This window comes from Phragmites australis, chromosome 15 (assembly GCF_958298935.1).
Source record: "Phragmites australis chromosome 15, lpPhrAust1.1, whole genome shotgun sequence".
NCBI classification, from domain to species: domain Eukaryota; kingdom Viridiplantae; phylum Streptophyta; class Magnoliopsida; order Poales; family Poaceae; genus Phragmites; species Phragmites australis.
This window is the reverse complement of record NC_084935.1, coordinates 8339131-8356226: the sequence shown is the minus strand read 5'-3', so window position 1 is coordinate 8356226 and position 17096 is coordinate 8339131. Positions and strand designations below refer to the sequence as shown.

At 40.1% G+C, this 17096-nt stretch overlaps 2 protein-coding genes and 1 long non-coding RNA gene across 5 annotated transcripts; all 3 read right to left on the bottom strand.

The window, feature by feature from the left end:
- Positions 1-8387: 8387 nt before the first annotated feature.
- On the bottom strand, positions 8388-9725 carry LOC133892104 (protein FAR1-RELATED SEQUENCE 9-like). Its single transcript, XM_062332844.1, has one exon. It carries the CDS (start codon positions 9723-9725, stop codon positions 8388-8390), a length of 1338 nt encoding a protein of 445 aa, XP_062188828.1.
- An 18-nt stretch (positions 9726-9743) lies between these two features.
- On the bottom strand, positions 9744-11068 carry LOC133892103 (protein FAR1-RELATED SEQUENCE 7-like). The gene is made up of 2 exons (XM_062332842.1): positions 10510-11068; positions 9744-10267 (listed from the first exon to the last, which is right to left on the bottom strand). The coding sequence occupies exons 1-2, from the start codon at positions 11066-11068 to the stop codon at positions 9744-9746; spliced, it is 1083 nt and encodes a 360-aa protein (XP_062188826.1).
- A 1816-nt stretch (positions 11069-12884) lies between these two features.
- Positions 12885-16799, bottom strand: LOC133892072 (uncharacterized). 3 transcript variants are annotated; one of them, XR_009904353.1, is made up of 7 exons: positions 16017-16799; positions 14709-14842; positions 14568-14642; positions 14392-14474; positions 13927-14131; positions 13302-13503; positions 12885-13203 (listed from the first exon to the last, which is right to left on the bottom strand). It is a non-coding gene; the product is annotated as an uncharacterized LOC133892072 (long non-coding RNA). The 3 variants fall into 3 exon arrangements; XR_009904351.1 differs by having other exon boundaries at positions 13302-14131; XR_009904352.1 differs by having other exon boundaries at positions 12885-13200; positions 13302-14131.
- Between the last annotated feature and the right edge of the window lie 297 nt (positions 16800-17096).

The window sequence follows — 17096 nt, the reverse complement described above, 5'->3', positions numbered from 1 at the left end:
AGTATCTCAAGGTTGGTATATCAACATTATGTTCTTCAATATAAATGTCCATATTCTTGATCTGATATTTCTATACCTATGATTCATGAAACGTGATCATCAATCAATACATATGTTGGTTTTATATATCATCACAATGATAAACGATCAAGGATCGACTAAGAATAACATAATGATATAAACAAAGAGTTTTATGAACAAATCACATACTTACCAATCAAACTAAATGATAGTCATTCTTTGAATAACATATTATTTAGAAGTACATTAATATAGACATGTGATACAATCATTTTTATAATTATTTCTAGTGTATATCACCTTCACTGTGGGTCCTTGAGGTGCTGCCAATTGTTGTCAACCTTCCTTCTCTGTTTTTTTACTCAAAACAATGTGTTTTTTTTCTTACGAATAACTTTTGTGAAACTGTTTCTGTGAATAACTTTTGTGAAACTAATTCTGCGGAAAAAATTGTGAACATTTTTTGCGGAAAACTTTTTGCGAAAAACTTTGAGGACAATATTTGTGGGAAATTTTTGCAAAAAAAGTGAAAAAAGGAAAGGGAAATGGATTTCTGTGCGCCTTCCTGATTCGAGCAGTCAAGCCGACAGGTTGGCACTTTCCTGATTGTGCGGGGGGACAGCACACGACCTTCCTTTTTCTTGCTTGTTCGATCGTGCGCGAGGGGCCCTGCTAGCGCATGTGCGCTAATTAGCAGGCCATAGTTTCCCAGCGTTTGTGCGGCGCACGGGATCCTTGCCCGTTTGGAGCCTTTCTGGTCCTTCAGAGTGGACCACGTGTCGCCCTTAGAAAAGTTCCAACTCGAATAATAGAAATTATGAGCGAAAACGGAGGGTGGAGTTTCCGTCCGTCCAGGAGAAAAAGCGGATATGAAAACATGCCGGGTTGTCGGATCTGAAACGAAGACACAATATTTCTATTTTTCTCAAAACCGAGTTCATAAATGGAAGTGTGTGTGTATATATATATATCACAAGATGTAGATATTGGGATAATTTTATTCCTTTATCTAAAAAAATTACCCAATGACTAAATTCCGAGCGTGCATGCTCACGTCTCTCAGCATGCACGCTCGGATCGTCGTTCGTTCTCCATCTGATCGTGCATGCGCGACTTATACGGCGACTGAGATACGCGATACGTCCGTCTGCCCGCGCCCCGTATACCAACCCACGCGTCAGCGAAGCTTTTAGCCGCGGAACCGTCGAGGCGAGCCTTTTTCAAACATCGGGAACCGTGCTAGTTCATTTCGTTTCGCTCGTCTTCTTCTCCAGGTTCGTCGCTCTCGCAACAGAAAAAATCAAGCTGCGTGCTCTCGTCTTCTGATTCGCGTGTTCCTGTTGTTCCAGTGCAAATCGGTAGCGCGGCGGGAGAGGAGGGTTGCACAGGAGGTGAGTTTCCCCCAAAATCCGTTTGAATGTGCTGTGTTTTTTCTTCTCTCGCGCGATTTTAGGGTTTTCTGATTCACATTTTTTGTTGATCTAGCGCAAATCAGTAGCGTGGCGGGGAGGAGGATTGCATAGAAGGTGAGCCCCCCCCCCCCTCTAAATCCGTCTGAATGTGTTGTTTTTTTCGCTTCTCGCACATATTTTAACTGTTCGGGAATACGGTATGATCCAGTGCAAATCGTTTTGTACCCGCTCGTGGATTCCTCTGAGTGTGCACATATTTGGTTCTCTCGCATGCGTTTTTTTCTCTCCCCAATCTTATGACCTAGGGTTTCCTGATTCGTGATTTTTGCATAGATCCATTGCAAATCAGTTGTGCAAGGGGGCGGGGGGGGGGGGGTGTTGATGATTGAACAGCAAGGTGAGGTTCTCCCCAAAATTCGTACTACATTTTCTCTTCTGTCACATTTGCTCGGGGGGAACCTGTCTGATCCAGTGCAAATCGTTGATAACCTCGCATCCTCTGAATGTGCGTACTCGATTCTCTGAATGCAAATTTTTCCCCCAAATTGCCTAAAACACATCATAGTTATAGCCTGATCCATTCACTCTTCATACAATGGTTTTATGCTCACTTTTTTTTTTGCATACAAATATACAAGGTTTTTTTAAGGTCAACAAACATTGGATGAGTTTTTTTTTCACCTTTCATTCTTTTTTTGTTCAATGCTTGTTTTGTAGCTAGCCCATGTCATAGGGCACAACCTGTTCACAGTTGCTATTGATATGAGTGGATTTACATTCATACATATATACAAGGTTTTTTTTTTCTTTATGTCATTTATGTATTATCGTCGAATGATTAAAAAACTTTGTTATGTATTTACTGGGTCATCACATATATATAATCTGTGTGGTTCCTTTTTTTATTCGATATCTCCCCTGATGCTATGTTTTATCATTGTTTTTTTAACACTTACTAATAGGACAATTTGTTTATGTATTATAAGCATTTTAATGTTTTTTACTGTGTAGCCTAAATTGCTTATGGTATGATAAGCAAATTACTTTTTTCGTATTAGCAAATTTGTTTAAGCAGGTAAGTAACATTCCACATGCATACACGTTGATCTTCTTTTTTTAATTATTCATCATTTTTCTTCTTCCATTGTTTTTTCACACAGCTCCTCTGATCTCCATGTGTCTATTTTTTGTTTGTAATTTTTTCATAGGTAATGACAAGGCAAATAACAAAAGAGGATGTGGCTTCTACATCACGTAGCAACCATCGTCGGCAGTGTGGGGTGCGTATAACAAAAGTCATTTTAGTTTTTTGGTGTGATGGTGTCACACTCCATTTGTAAAGATTCACCTTTAGAGTAGTTCTATGATAAGCATTGATGCTGATCAAGTACTGGTTCAAATAGGAAAAGCCTAAATTTCTATCTGAACAATGTTAACTTGCTTTTCTGCTTTTGGAGGGAATACAATATGGAAATAATGCCTTTTTTAACTGCTATAAGTAATGATTTTTTAAGGGGAGTATTGTGTTGCAGTGCTTTTTTAGTTTTTCTATAGCGTGGCTTTTTGTATAGCTTTTTTTTAAAATGATGCCATGTCCCATACTCAGGGTGCCAGGAACAGCTGTACAAATGCATGTCAGGTGCACAGCGTGACATGATTACAAAAGTTGGTTTTGGAGGGTTGCTCAGTATAGGGACAAGTACACTACCATCTGACCTTACCAAGTGGATGATAAGGAATTTCAATGCTGAATCCAGTGAGATTGTGATCCCGGGGAGGGGGAGGATCAGTGTCACAGCTGAATCAGTTCATAGGATTCTTGGCTTGCCAAAGAAGGGAGACAAGGTGTTGTATGACTTCAATGTAAAAGCCATCAACTTTATACATGAGAAATATGATACTGAGAATGCACCGAAGATTGGTTCAATAGTGAAGAGACTGAAAGCTAACAAGAATGCTGATGAAGATTACCTAAGGACATGGCTTATGTTGGCTGTTTCATCATTTCTGTGCCCAACCACCTGCCTTGGCATCAGTTCAAAATGTTATCCTGCACTGGTCAACTTATCCAAGGTTAATACATTGAATTGGTGTCAGTTTGTTGTAGATTCGTTGAGACAATCTGCACATCAAATGCACAAAAGGAACTCTGTGAAGGGTTGCTTATTTTTCCTTGTGGTAAGCTTGTCCTGCAGTTTCTTTTTCTTTTTCTTTTTTCATCTTTTGAACTCCACAAGATAATTTCTTTTTCTGGCAGTTTGTGATTTTTTAAATTCCTTTTTATATGTACAGCTCCTGTATCTAGACTCCTTGGTCATTGACGGATATGAAATTCCTGATTGCATTCCAAGAATTGGGGCATGGAAGAGGACAATCATCGATAAAGTCATCAAGCTTGACAAAAACAGAAATGGGTCATTTGGAAGCTTAACAATGCGTGAACTTTATTCTCAAATCTTTTTTTTTGTTCAGATTAATATGCACAAGTTTTTATCCCTGCAAGAGGGTTCACAAAATCTCACTTTTCTTTCGTGTTGTTCTGTCTCCTTTTTTTTCAGCTTAAAAGTTCATGCCACTCAGTTGTCCAAGAGTCACTTCTGGGACATATGGATGATATTGAAAGCTTTGTTTCATCTAAGGTCACTCCAGGCTTACCAGCTGAGGTCTGTCCCATATTCTTGTTATGCACCTTATTAATTGAAAGCATTTCACTTTTGTCCTCTCAAGCAGTTTAATGTTAAATCTCAAGCTACACCTACTCGTTTACAACAACCATGAATATAGCACTAGAAATATTGGATCAAAGCTACATATCCGATGATAGGCAAAAATCATAATGATTTTTTTTATCTCAATACTCCAATCTGCATCCAGCAATTTTGTAGTAACTATAAAAACAAATTTATCAGGTGTATAAAAGCAAATTTACCAGGTGTAAAAAGCATTTTTGTTATTTGTTGGAAAAGCATTTACTACCTTAAGAGAAGCATTTTCTACCTAAAGAGAAGCATTTTCTGGTGGTGTTACTAAAAAGTTAAGTTTCCAACTTTTGTTATTTGTTGGAATCGATATTGTTTCAAACTTTATCCTGTATTAGGGTGTAATAATCATGTTGAAGTTTTATGGCATTCTGTCATGGTCAATGAATGTCACATGAAATTATAATCATTCTGTCACTTTTTTACTTTTTTTTGTACCTGATAATCGTCAAGTCATTTCTACTTATTTTTACTCATTTTTAGTGCAACATATCTTGCAATTTAGTCAGCCCTTCACTCATGCCTTGTGTTGAACTGATTGTTTAAGCATTTTTGCTGGTACCTTTAAGCATTTTTAAAAGTGTTTGAAAAATATTTTAGTAACTTGGAGAAGCTTTTTTACATGAATTCAATGCAGAAAAAGAGGAAGCTCTCTGAAGCTGTCAGCAAAGTATGCATTGGCATCACACAAATGATGGGCACCTTTTTAGGAGTGGTATATGAAATTATGGGGGAACACCAACCTTCTGTGTACCATGATCAACCAAGTCAAAGGAAATCCAAGCGGAGGAGGATGAGCAAAAAACATGAAGACAATGATGAACACGAAGACGACGACGATGAAGACGAAGACTATGAGGACGAAGACTATGAGGATGAAGATGTAGACTCCAACGAAGATGAGGATGAGGAGGAAGGTTCAGAGAGTGGAAACGAAGCATGTGCAGGTCATGAGGGGGAGGACTTGGGAAAATATGATGTTGAGTTGAGTGAGAAGGAGTGCAACAACGAGTCCAGTGCGCATGCAGAATCAGAAGAGCAGAATCTGAGAGGTCATGACAAGGAAGAACAAGAACAAGATAGGAATGATGATGAAATACATATTAAGGAAGACATGGAGGAAAAGGAAACACCTCTGTTTAGGCGAACAAGGAAGAACAGAGGCATGGAGCAAGGACAATATGAACTAGATAGGGAGCAGGGAGCATCAGGAACAGCCGCTGTTCATGAAGAAGAAGGAGTTGGAGAATTGGCTAACAACAAAGTCATAGAGCTACTGTTACCAGAGCATCTAGAAGATGTGCAGCATGGAATAAGTAGCAGTACTAAGAAGCGAGTTGCTAAGCAAGATGACTGTAGTGAGAAGCTTCGGAAGAAATTGAAGAGGGAGAGGTTAAGGCTACCTGTCCCAGCAGATAGTGTGAAGGAAAACTTCATTTTAAACAAGAGCAAATCAACAGATGATGTCCTAGAGACAAAAGATGTTACACCACCTATTGCTAGGAACAATTCTTGGGATTTCCCGGCACCAGAATGTAACATCATGAAGTTCATTGACATTGAATCTGATGGGATTGAGGATGAACAAAAAAATTTAGAGCAAACAAAGGTTGAAGAAGGCCTAAGGAACCTCACTGTACTTGATACAATAGTCAAGAAAGACACATCACCACAATTTGAATGCAGTAACAAGGACGACTCAGATGATTCATTTGCAAACATACCTGAGGAATTGCTACAGAAAATAGAACAAGATGCAAGAAGGCACATAGAAGAAAAGAACGCTGCAAATAAACCTGAGGAATTGTTACACAAAATGGAAGAAGATGCAAGAAGGCACATAGAAGAAAAGAAGATGCATGAAGCTGCAGCAATTATGCAAAGCATTGCAGTAGTTCAAACTGATGAAATTGCAGAAAAAACCCCAGCAGCAATCAATCTTGAACCTTCTACTGCTCCAAGTACATCTGGTACAGCAACCCCCAGAAGGCTTCTGAAGATCCCAGCTACAATGAGGTCTCCATTTATTGACTACGATAATAAGAACAACTTTAAATGCAGCAAAGTTGTTTGCATGGTGTACAACGCGGTGTGCAGAGCCACTGGAAGGACTACAAGGTCAAGCCAAAGTTCCAATGAGACATAGTATGTATTTCTCTATTGCTTATTCATCACCATTCTTTTTTTCATATAGCTCCCTGTTCTTTTGTATCAGCTGCTCAGCACGAATAGTTGCAATTTTGTATAAGCCTTTCTTCTTCTTTTTTAGCATAAAAAGTAATTTGCCAAACACAGAGAAAACAAAAACACGGTAAAACAAGTTATGATTAAACAAGTAATTAATTATGATTAAGCAAGTTTGTGATTATATTTTAAACAAATTACTTATCATTGTTATGCAAGTTAGTGATTAATTTTTTACTAAGTTACTTATCTGTACTATGTATAAAAGTAATTATTTCAGAAACTGTAAGCAATAGTAATGTCTTCGAAAAAGCAATTTTAGTGACTTGGAGAAGCATTCCTGTTGCCTGTCTACAAGCTAATGCATGCATTTTGGACAAGCAAGTTTTTCATACTTGTACAGCAAATTCTATACAAGTCGAAGCAACTTTTTGGAATTTTCAATCAATAAGCAAAATGACAGTAAACTGAAAGCAAGTTGTTCCATGCTCATAAGCAAATCCATACAACTGATAAGTATTTTTCCCATGTTCTTGAACATCTAACCTTTACCAAGTGGGTCTCTCTTTTTTTTTGACTAAGTTAAACCTTTTCTTCTTTTTTGTTCTCAATGTTCATGCAGTGATATTATAATCAATGTATGGGACTTTTGGGTCACCTTAAATCATCTCTCAAAGTCAGTCAAACTAGGGGGGAAGTTAATCAACACTGTAGCTGAAATTGGGATTCATCTGTTGAACGAACCTGATAATACAAGCCCTGCTAAATGTGTACTGCCACTAAGGGTTGCCGTGAGTATTCTTTTTCTTTTTTTTTTGCCTCTATACATACCCAGGAAAAGACACAACATGGGTTTCTAAATGTTTATAAATTCCTCCCTGTATTTTTTTCTATGTGCAGCATCGACTCCTGAGGGGCGAAATGGATCATGGGGATATAAAGAGGGCATTTATGAGAGGCTTGACCCATCTTGACAGATCTAAATTGGTAACATTCTTTTTCTTTTTTTCCTCACATTTTTTGGCATTTCTTAGACACAATATGTTTTTCTCAATTTTTTCCAGGTAATGTTCCCTGTACTTCAAATGTGGGAGGTCGAGGGTCTCCACGAAGAAGTTGGGCACTACTTTCTATTGTCTTTGAACTTACGGGAACAACGGTTTGATGTACTTTTCTAAAGTCATTATGTTCATTATCAATAAGGTCTTCTATTCATATTCAGCACAAGTAACTTGTATCATTCTTGTGCTTTTGAGGTACTTGACTCAATGAGGTCCCTACATGATAACAAGCTGAAAAGTTGCTGCAGTACTTTGGTATCTGCAATCAAGCATCTGTGGATCACATATTATACGCAATCGAAGAAGAAGATAGATAGCTATCGACTAGTAGACATCAAGGTTCCGTTGCAGAGCAATATGTAAGTTATCATAATGCTTTTTTGCAACTTTGTTTGATGTTTTCATTGGCAATGTGTACAGTTTTTTTTTCTTTCACAGATATGACTGTGGTTTCCATATGCTTATGCATTGTGAACACTGGGACGGTCGTAAGCTACCCACATTCAAGGAAAAAGATATGCCAAACATACGCAAACTACTGACATACAAATGGCTAAGTCACCCTGAAAACATGACGCGCTGGAAGACAAAGCTCAACATCATTTAGGTAACATCTATCTTCTTTTTTTCCGACCCACTGCTGAAATGTAGTTGACTCTGAAAATATATATTGCCTATTAAGAAAGCAAAATCGAAAATACATTTTACCTATGTGCTATTTACCTATGTATCCAGATTGTTGTGTTAACACAACAGTTCAATAACAATATATTCCTCTAACAAAAAGCACTTTAATAGTCTGTAAAAAGCACTTTTAAACAAAAAAAAACACTTTACTAGACTGCAGAAAGCAGTTTACTACTCTAACTAAGCAGATTAACACAAACTCTTAAGAAAACTCCACTGCATACATTCCTCCTGCCACAAACCTAAAACGAAGCATACTAATGTCATGTGAATAGCTGCATCTCCTTGCTTGGGATTCTTTTAGTTATTTTTCCAGGACATTTTGCAGCATTGTGATTCTCAGAGTGACAAATGCTGCATTTGTTCTTTCTCTTTGGTTGCACATTCTTCCCGTTAGACAACCTTTTTGACTTCTTCCTCCCTTTAGTTACTGATCTTGGCGGATTCCTTACTAATCTTGAACTATCAGGATATGAAGCATCTTGAAAATCTACAGGAGCAGGCACATTTGGGTTAGGAGTAGACATAGCAGCTATAGAGCCATGACCAGGAGGTGAAGTTGTCGTAGCTGCATTAGAAAGAGACTGAGATACATTTGCAATAGAAAAGTCATTGCTAGGAACAACAGTTTTCTTCCTCTTACTCTTCCTCTTCTTTAGATCTGCAAGTTCATATTGCATCATTTCGATGTGCTTAGTAACAATAGAATGAGCATCATCTGAGTTTGAACCTTCACGTGCAAATTTTGCAAGTGCAGAAGCAAGGTTGCTGAATCTCAGTGTTTTCTTGTTCTGCAAAGACATACCACTAGCCGCAATATCAACAGAAATGTTTGCATCAGCAGACATATCTGTGTCAACAGGAATTGCTTGTTGTGTCCATCTTTTCAATATGTATCTTTCAGGCAGGGTCTTCACACCAAATCTGATCAAAATCTTCATGATGTGGCAGTAAATTATCCCATCCCTATCAAACTTGCTGCACTCACAATAGTAACTTGTTTCTTCTTCAATTGCTGTCACAATATATGACCTAGTCCCATAGTCTTCAACAAATTTGTCATTCGGTACTAGCTTGTATTGGTAGGGCACTTCATGCTCCTGCACATCATATTCTGCAGTCTTTTCAAATTCCTTTGAGAATTTATAGAAAATACCTTTTGTGTACACAGTTGATGCATATTTCTCAATAGGGTACTTTGACCATGTGTGTCGTTCATTATCATCAGTCCTAAAGTCCTGACCATCTTGAGCAACAAGGCACTTTTGCTGAATTTTCTCATACTGTTTCACAAATAACAGTATTGATAAGTTTGGATTCACATATCTCTTCAGCACTGCATTAAACCCTTCACTTCTCTGAGTTGATTGGAGGAAAGGATAGAAACAATGCATATAGTACGCTTGAACAAAACTCTTTCTGATGCTATATAAATGCTGAAAATGCTGTATGTCCCCCAGGCCATGCTTATTAATCATAGCATCCCATTTCACCTCAAATTCTTCAGGTGTTACACTGTAGTTAATACAGTCTGTAAACTCAACCTTCAATTCTTGATTAGATGAAAGGTATGGACCAATTGTTCCAGAAGCTTTATCCATTATGTGCCACCGGCAGTTTCAATGATTTGTATTAGGGAAGACAAGCTCAATTGCCCGCCTCATAGCCCCATCCTGATCTGTTATTATATTAAGGGGAGCCTTGCCTTTCATCGCTTCAAGGAATTCTTTGAAAAGCCAAACAAAGCTATCTGTCTTCTCATCCCTTAGGAATGCGCATCCTAGCTGGAATGATTGAGCATGTCTATTTATTCCAATGAAGGGGGCAAAGGGCATGTCATACATATTAGTCATGTATGTCGTATCGAATGAAACACAGTCACCATATGCCTCATACGCCTTCCTTGCTGAACCATCCACCCAGAATAGGTTCTGAATCTTATAATCATTGTCCAACTTGAACTTGTAGAAGAAATCAGGGTCATCTTGCACTTTCAACTCTTCAAAGTAGTCTAGTGTTTCTTGCATGTCTTTGTACTTTTCAGTGGTACGAAGTGTGGACCGGAAGTTACTGACATCTTTGCCTACGTACGGTACTAGTTCAATGGAGCCATAGAACTCAGCCATTAGCTGCATAATGCGCCCTGTGGTCATGTTACAGCCATGCAGCATAGTGATGAAAGCCTTTTCTTCCTTAGATATGCCTTTGTGTGATCTAAGCCATTTTGTTAGTGAGGGCTTCGTAATGAGTGGATGATTGTGCTCAGCTATGAAATAAATTACATGCCACCTAGCACCAATTAGCTTCACAGTCATCCTTGCTTTGCATTGCGTATACTTCATTTTCTCCCTTTTCCTTTTCTTGCCACCATGTCCCCCCCCCCACCCTGTTTAATGGCTCGCTCATGCGGTAGATCAACATCATCTTGTTCAGAATCATCTTCATCTGAATCATCTGTAGGCTCCTCAATATTTTCATCAGTTTTGCTTTTCTTCCCTTTCCCTTCTTTGTTGTAGACAAACTGGATTTTTTCTAGCACTTTTGTAATTCCTGATCTGCGCGAGGTATTTGTCCTTATTGAGAAACCAATTCTCTTAGCATATGCATTGTAGTATCCCCTTGCTTCTACTACACTGCCAAATGTCATACCAGTATAGGGGACTTGCGGCGTAGACCACACCTCACCCTCTTCATGCAGAACTTGTCCAGTAATATCTGAAACAACATTATCCCCTACAGCAACCAGTGTGTTATCGGCATTTTCTTGCTGAACATCTTGTAAATGTGTTTCTTCCAAAGAGAGTCTAACATCAGAAATGCTTGGGGAGTCTTGCTGGATAGGGGGAGGCTGAGTGCAATTTTTTGGACTGCTCTCAATTGCATCTTCAGTATGTCTTGAGATGAAATCATAGTCAAAGTCAGGTGGCAGCTGGTTTAGATCCATCTCTTAGAAACCTACATAAATACATAAATGTTTCTTCAGTAGTGCATATCTTCATAAGCAAGAAAATCATGCATGGTTTTGCTTTTTTTTTTTTACGTAGTACAATCACGCATGCTGAATCAGGTTTTGTGTTTCGCAGCACAAATAAATTGTATCATTGGAGAATTCATATACATACATCTGGAACCAGATCAGGAAGCAAATCTAGGGTATGTCCTTTTTTCGAAGTACAATTTCTGTTCTTTTTTTTCTACGGTCATTAACCATTTGAGAAGCAAATATGCACAAACTATATTGTGTTCATTCAGTGAAGCAAAACATGCAGAAAAAACCTGACAGGGTTGAACAAATTTTAGAAGATGTAACTTTTTAAGATAAATACAAGCTTCTTTAAGTAGATACAAGCTATTTTGATGACCTGTAAAGGCAGATCTAATGTCTTCAGTAACATTAAACCAGTTCAGAGAAGCAAAATAAGCCAGATTCTATTGAGCATAAACTTTCTTCCTCTTTTTATGTTTACTTTGTTTTGTAATTTACATCAAATAGGAACAGGGATAGCTCATTCTCATATGCAGTTTTTCCCCAATTCTGCAGGTCTGTGTAGTCAGTTGCATCAGGTATAATAAGAAGGGTACCAACAGGATGACAAAAGCAAGTTTGCGTGCTGTTTTTTCCCTTTTGTGCAGGCAAGTTATGATACAATTTCAGTCATACAGGCTAAATGTTGTTTCCAGGAAGCAAACATGTAGATTTTAGGTAGAGGAAATCCATGCAAACTTTTTCAGTGTCACTCTGAGAATCCCCCATCGGTTGAGACAAAAACGATGTAAAACTGATCAACCATCAAAGAATCTGGGAAGCTACTAAAGCATACCTGATTTTTTTAGGCAAATCTGCTTAGCTTTGTGCTGCTCCAATGGAGATTTTTTTGCTTTTTCCGTTGGAACCCTAGCTTTTGCCTCCGCGATTGCTTTTTTTGCATGCTGGCGGCGGCGCGTGGTTTGGGCAAGCCTATTCCAGCGCCTCCGATCGATTTTTGGTGGGCCCAGCAGTTACCAGGCGCGCTCCGCGCGCAAACGCGCTCCCGCGCCGGAGAGAATAAAGGCCTTGGGCCATACGCGCAGTCCGCGCGCGGCAAAAGAAAGATTCCTTTTTTGGGCGTGCGGACAAGATGCTAATAGCATGCACGGCCGTGCATTAGTCACGGCCGTGCATTAGTCGTATCCAAAAAATTATAGTTTGTGTCTTGGATATTCATAAGGGGACAACCCAAAGTTCATACTGTCTGTGTCTAGTTGGCCCAAGCCCATCGTCAACACAATAACCAGTGAAGGCCCAAGAGCCAACCCTAACCTAACTGCACTCCAATACTCATGTCCCCACCTCACACGCGCGCACCCTAGCACACCTAACGTATTACAAGTATCTATGATATACTCGAAAAAAGGTATCTATGATATGTACTTTCACCTATTGTAATAGATTAAATTTCTTTCATGAAATGTCATGTTATGAATTTGGTTAATGTCCATATGTTAGTTTGTGAAAATACATGGATGATGTATATGATAAGTGTTGCACTAAAGTTGGACTAGTATAATACCCGTGCTAACGGTAAGACGATATATGATGATGCAAATAAAATAACCAAAAGGCGATATATGTTTTGATAATCAAGCATAAAATGAGATAGATTTAAGATTCACGCAAAACAGGAATGATACAGAGAGTTATTATATTATTGAATACATAGCCACATGTGTAAAATAACATCGCAGCTTTTATATCTTTCAAAACCATCTAAATCCTGATGTGTTTAAGAAATTCTTATATAACTTTAGGAATGTTATCTTTAAATTCATTCACATTGTACTTCAATACATCTATTAAGAACTTAGTCCTCAACATATTCCCATCATGCACATGCATTATTACAGATCATTGTCAGAAAACATTAATTATACAATGGTATGGACCAAATACTAAATAAATGAGAGTACTAATAGTGCAAATCGATGATAATTTTGTTCCTGAAGTTTCATCCTGACATTTGGAGTGGTGAGTTAATGTAATTAGTTTGGAAGATGCATGTACGCACACGTTCATCTTGTAGCCAGAATAAAATTCTACTGCTGAAATCCAACAAGTTTGTTATGCAGTACACGGTTAATAGACGTTACTACATCATGTACCACAAATTACATGGAGATAAGAGGAGTTGTGTTCTAACCTTCCAATGACGTCAAAGATCTTCTTGAGGCTATTTCTTGTAAAATCATCTGGCAAATTCTCCACGATAACCATGCGAGACCGCGCAAGTGAGAGTTCGGTCTTAGATGGCCAAATGAAGCAGTTCCGGCTTCAGGAATCGAAACCTTGTCATGCTTGAATGCTGACCTGCAGCTCTTCTTTGCGCCAAAAATAACAGGACACTTGATAGGCAAAAAAAATTAAACCCAAAAAAGCAAATCACCAACACACTTGAGTAATTTATAGTTCAGTGCCCGTGCGTTGCAACGAAAACAAAATTTGTACAAGATGACATCAAGCATATGCATAGATATTGCTTAGTAAAAATATTGATGCAACACAAGTTTAGTAAAAATAATTGATTGCGACAAAATACAATAGTACAAGGGAGAAAATCATAAGAAATGCAATACTAATTGTCAACGGTTCTCAAATTGAAACTCCAATGCAGTATTTTTCTCTAACAAGTTGTTTATTTACAACGGAACATGTTTGCCCCACTCGCAAAAATAGTCAAGCTCCAACACTCTCAGCTTTGCCTCTAAGGTATATTGATATTGGTATGATTGCCCCACAAAAAATATTTATATGTTTGGGAGGCTAACCTGTGAGCCAGTCTGCAGCTGTGTCGCTAGCTCTGTTAGAGCCTGACCGCTCAATAGATTGCTGCTCCGGCCAGTTCATCAGCAGTCATTGTACCCCTACCTTTCGCACCAGCCTCACTCTATGGTCCTGAGCTAAAAAAAATAGCCACACAAATTTGTACCAAATCTCTATGGCAGCGTGGTCTCGTACTGGTTCGACTTCGACCTGCATCAATCATGCCCACCACCTAACGGATTAGATGTAGACTCCAAGACGAAGGAAACAAACAGCTCTGAAAGGATGGAAGTATCCAAATAACTGGAAAATGAATAATATGCATGTGTTGGACGTATCAGGAAAAGATGTAAGGGGCACATAGAGTTCAAAACTGTAACATTGTCAAGGCTCTATGAACGACAAACAACATTTCAATTCCTCCAGGAAGGGGGAGCATCCATAATTATGTAAATAAGGACAGAAATTACCTTTGTTAGGGTCGCAATGCAACTCATCCTCTGCATGAAATTGAGCACAACTCTTTCAGGAACAATGATGCTCCGAGCTCACCCTTGATACAAAAAGGGAATTGGGAAAAGGATTAATAAGTTCAAAATCTAAACTACTGCCAAGTACAACAGATTGTCTTTTACATGCATTTTACCATGTAATTTGCCAAACTGCAATCCTTTGTGGACAAAATTTCTATCACTTTCAAACCATTCGACCTTAACACCACCTGTAATACCTATAGAATCATATCCTGCCAAAACCTCAGATGGGAGAGAAGATGCAAGGTAGATACCTTAAACAATGGATCGACCTGGTTAAATATCATATCTGCTAGGCTTATTCCAGCAATGACACCATATTCTTTAGCAATAAATGTGGCTTCAGCTTCCACGTCAGACAGTATGGTGGCCAAACAAGACACATCCCCTGACGGTGTTAACAATCAGTCACCACAATCTTGTACTAACAGATGTACATCCATGAAAATAGAAATAACTTAACATAAAAAATATGAAGAAACAACAAGTTATATCGCAACATGCAGAGGAAAGACCTGACTGGAGCTTACTGAAGGGACCCAAGTGGTATTTACCTTCTTTAGTTAACATACCTGTTATCTACACTCTTAAAAGGGAGAAAACTCATGAGTTGGTTAAGAAGAAAGCAACATGCATGATTTGATGAAAATCTATACCTAGATGACCGAAAGTAAATAGAGTTTGTAGTACTGCTGATGAACGGGAACTGGGCCGTGCGGATCATAGAAATTGCATATAAATTGGTTCTCAACTGACCCTTACAACTGAAAGATTTTTTAGACGGCAGTGGTATGGATGTAAGCGGTGAAAAAGTGATGGTGCTTTTGGGTACTGGGTCTAGTTTGGTGGTATGGATGCAATTTCTTGTTAATCATTCTTGTCCATTCTGCCTTCGTAAATAACCTTTACTATAGCAGATGCATGATAACAAGAAATCAAATAGGAAACTTGAGCTCTGCATCCCTATGGCAGCAAATTGGACAAGAAATTGTGGTCTTATCTCAAATTCTTTAATCACGTGAGTGCTACCTATGGCATCCTTTGATACCGCATACTGAAAGCATGCTGATTATCGAATGCATAGTGTTATTGTGCACGAATAGCAGGTAAAGATTTAAGAATGTGGAATGACTAATTATTTGCTTCTACTCCATGTGATCAGTTGCAGCCTAAAGTAATAGAACACCATCATCATTTCAGAAGATGAAAACCAACTTTCATACTACTCTTCCTAAGATGTTAGCTCGGAAGCTGCTTTTTTTTAACTTGGTGATGAACGCACAGGACCAAATTTGTGCACCAAGAGTCAGCACCAGTCACTACGATGTCCGCAAGTCCAATTGCAATCACGACACGCTCACTAATACTTTGAGATGAAGCACGTATTACATAGATGAATGTAGCAAGCAAATATTACATAGATGAATGTAGCAAGAAAATAAATTTGTGCTCCACAGTACAGGAACACGGTTGTGCTCCACACGACAGGAACAACTGAGGTAATGGTGTCATGGAATCCGAATCGCAACGAGCGAATAGTACGCGAGAGTGACGCTGCATACCTCGATCTCCGGCATCCTCGGAGAGAGCGAGCGCGATGATGGCCTTGAGGTCATAGGGGGGGTGCGCCGGCGGCACCATCGGTGACTCAGGCGTCCGCGCCTTAGCGGACATGGCACTATGGCAGCGGCGTGGTGGCAGAGGGGAAGGCGCAGCGGGTGGGGCAGAGCCGACTGATGGACATGGCAAAGGCGCGGTGGCGGAGGGGGAGGCGCAGCGGGTGGGTAGGCGACGGGGAGGTGGCTGTGGCGGGCGGGAGGATGCGGGCGGGGCTGGGCGCTGGGGCAGAGCCGACTGATGCTCCTTACCAACGCCCAAGGGTAGAGCCGCGGTGAGCACATGGAGGCTTAAGTGTCGCGTGCGGGCACCGGGGCCAGTGAAGGCAACGCTGGCCGCGAGGGGCCTTCCATGGAGGCGGGCGCGTCAGGTCGGGGTGGTGTAGCGGGTCAGCATAGGGAGAGGAAGCGACATCGGCATAGTAGGGAGACGCCGCGGCGGAGTCATGTGTACCGGAGGCACGACGACAGTGGCGGTGATCGAGAGGAGGATGTGGAGGAGGAGAGCGGCGTGCCTTCGCGTGCGTCCGAATCCACGCGTGGCGGCTGGGATCGAGAGGAGGATGTGGAGGAGAGGGCAGTGGGCATGGGAGGGGTGCGAGATCTGGAGGATCTCGACGACGAGGCACAGGCGGCGGTAGGAGGGTGAGGGGATGGCGACGGCGGGAGGAGGAATGGAGATGGCGGCTACGGCTAGGAGCAGTGGCGCGGTTTGGTGGTTTGGGGAGGGGTGCGGGATCGGGATCGGGATTGGGAGGGTTCACCTATCATGACGTGGGTCTGTAAGTGTTAGATGAATTGGGCATTTTGTATTATTGGATTTGATAAAACTGGCCAAAATACAAAATTAGACAATATACGCGACCGTATTTACCGAAATAGACAACATGTTAGCGTATTTATAATTTTAGCATCCGTATTCGGCACACCGTGTGTCGAATATGGCACTGTAGCTCATATTCGCCACACGGTGTGCCGAAAATGACACTGTAGCACAATTTTCGGCACACCGTGTGCCGAAAATGG

Coding starts and splice junctions, on each gene's coding strand:
- LOC133892104 (XM_062332844.1), bottom strand. CDS start 9,725: ATGGATAAAGCTTCTGGAACAATTGGTCCATACCTTTCATCTAATCAA.
- LOC133892103 (XM_062332842.1), bottom strand. CDS start 11,068: ATGGATCTAAACCAGCTGCCACCTGACTTTGACTATGATTTCATCTCA. Junction 10,268..10,509: donor TGAGCGAGCCATTAAACAGG/GTGGGGGGGGGG, acceptor ACATGACCACAG/GGCGCATTATGCAGCTAATG.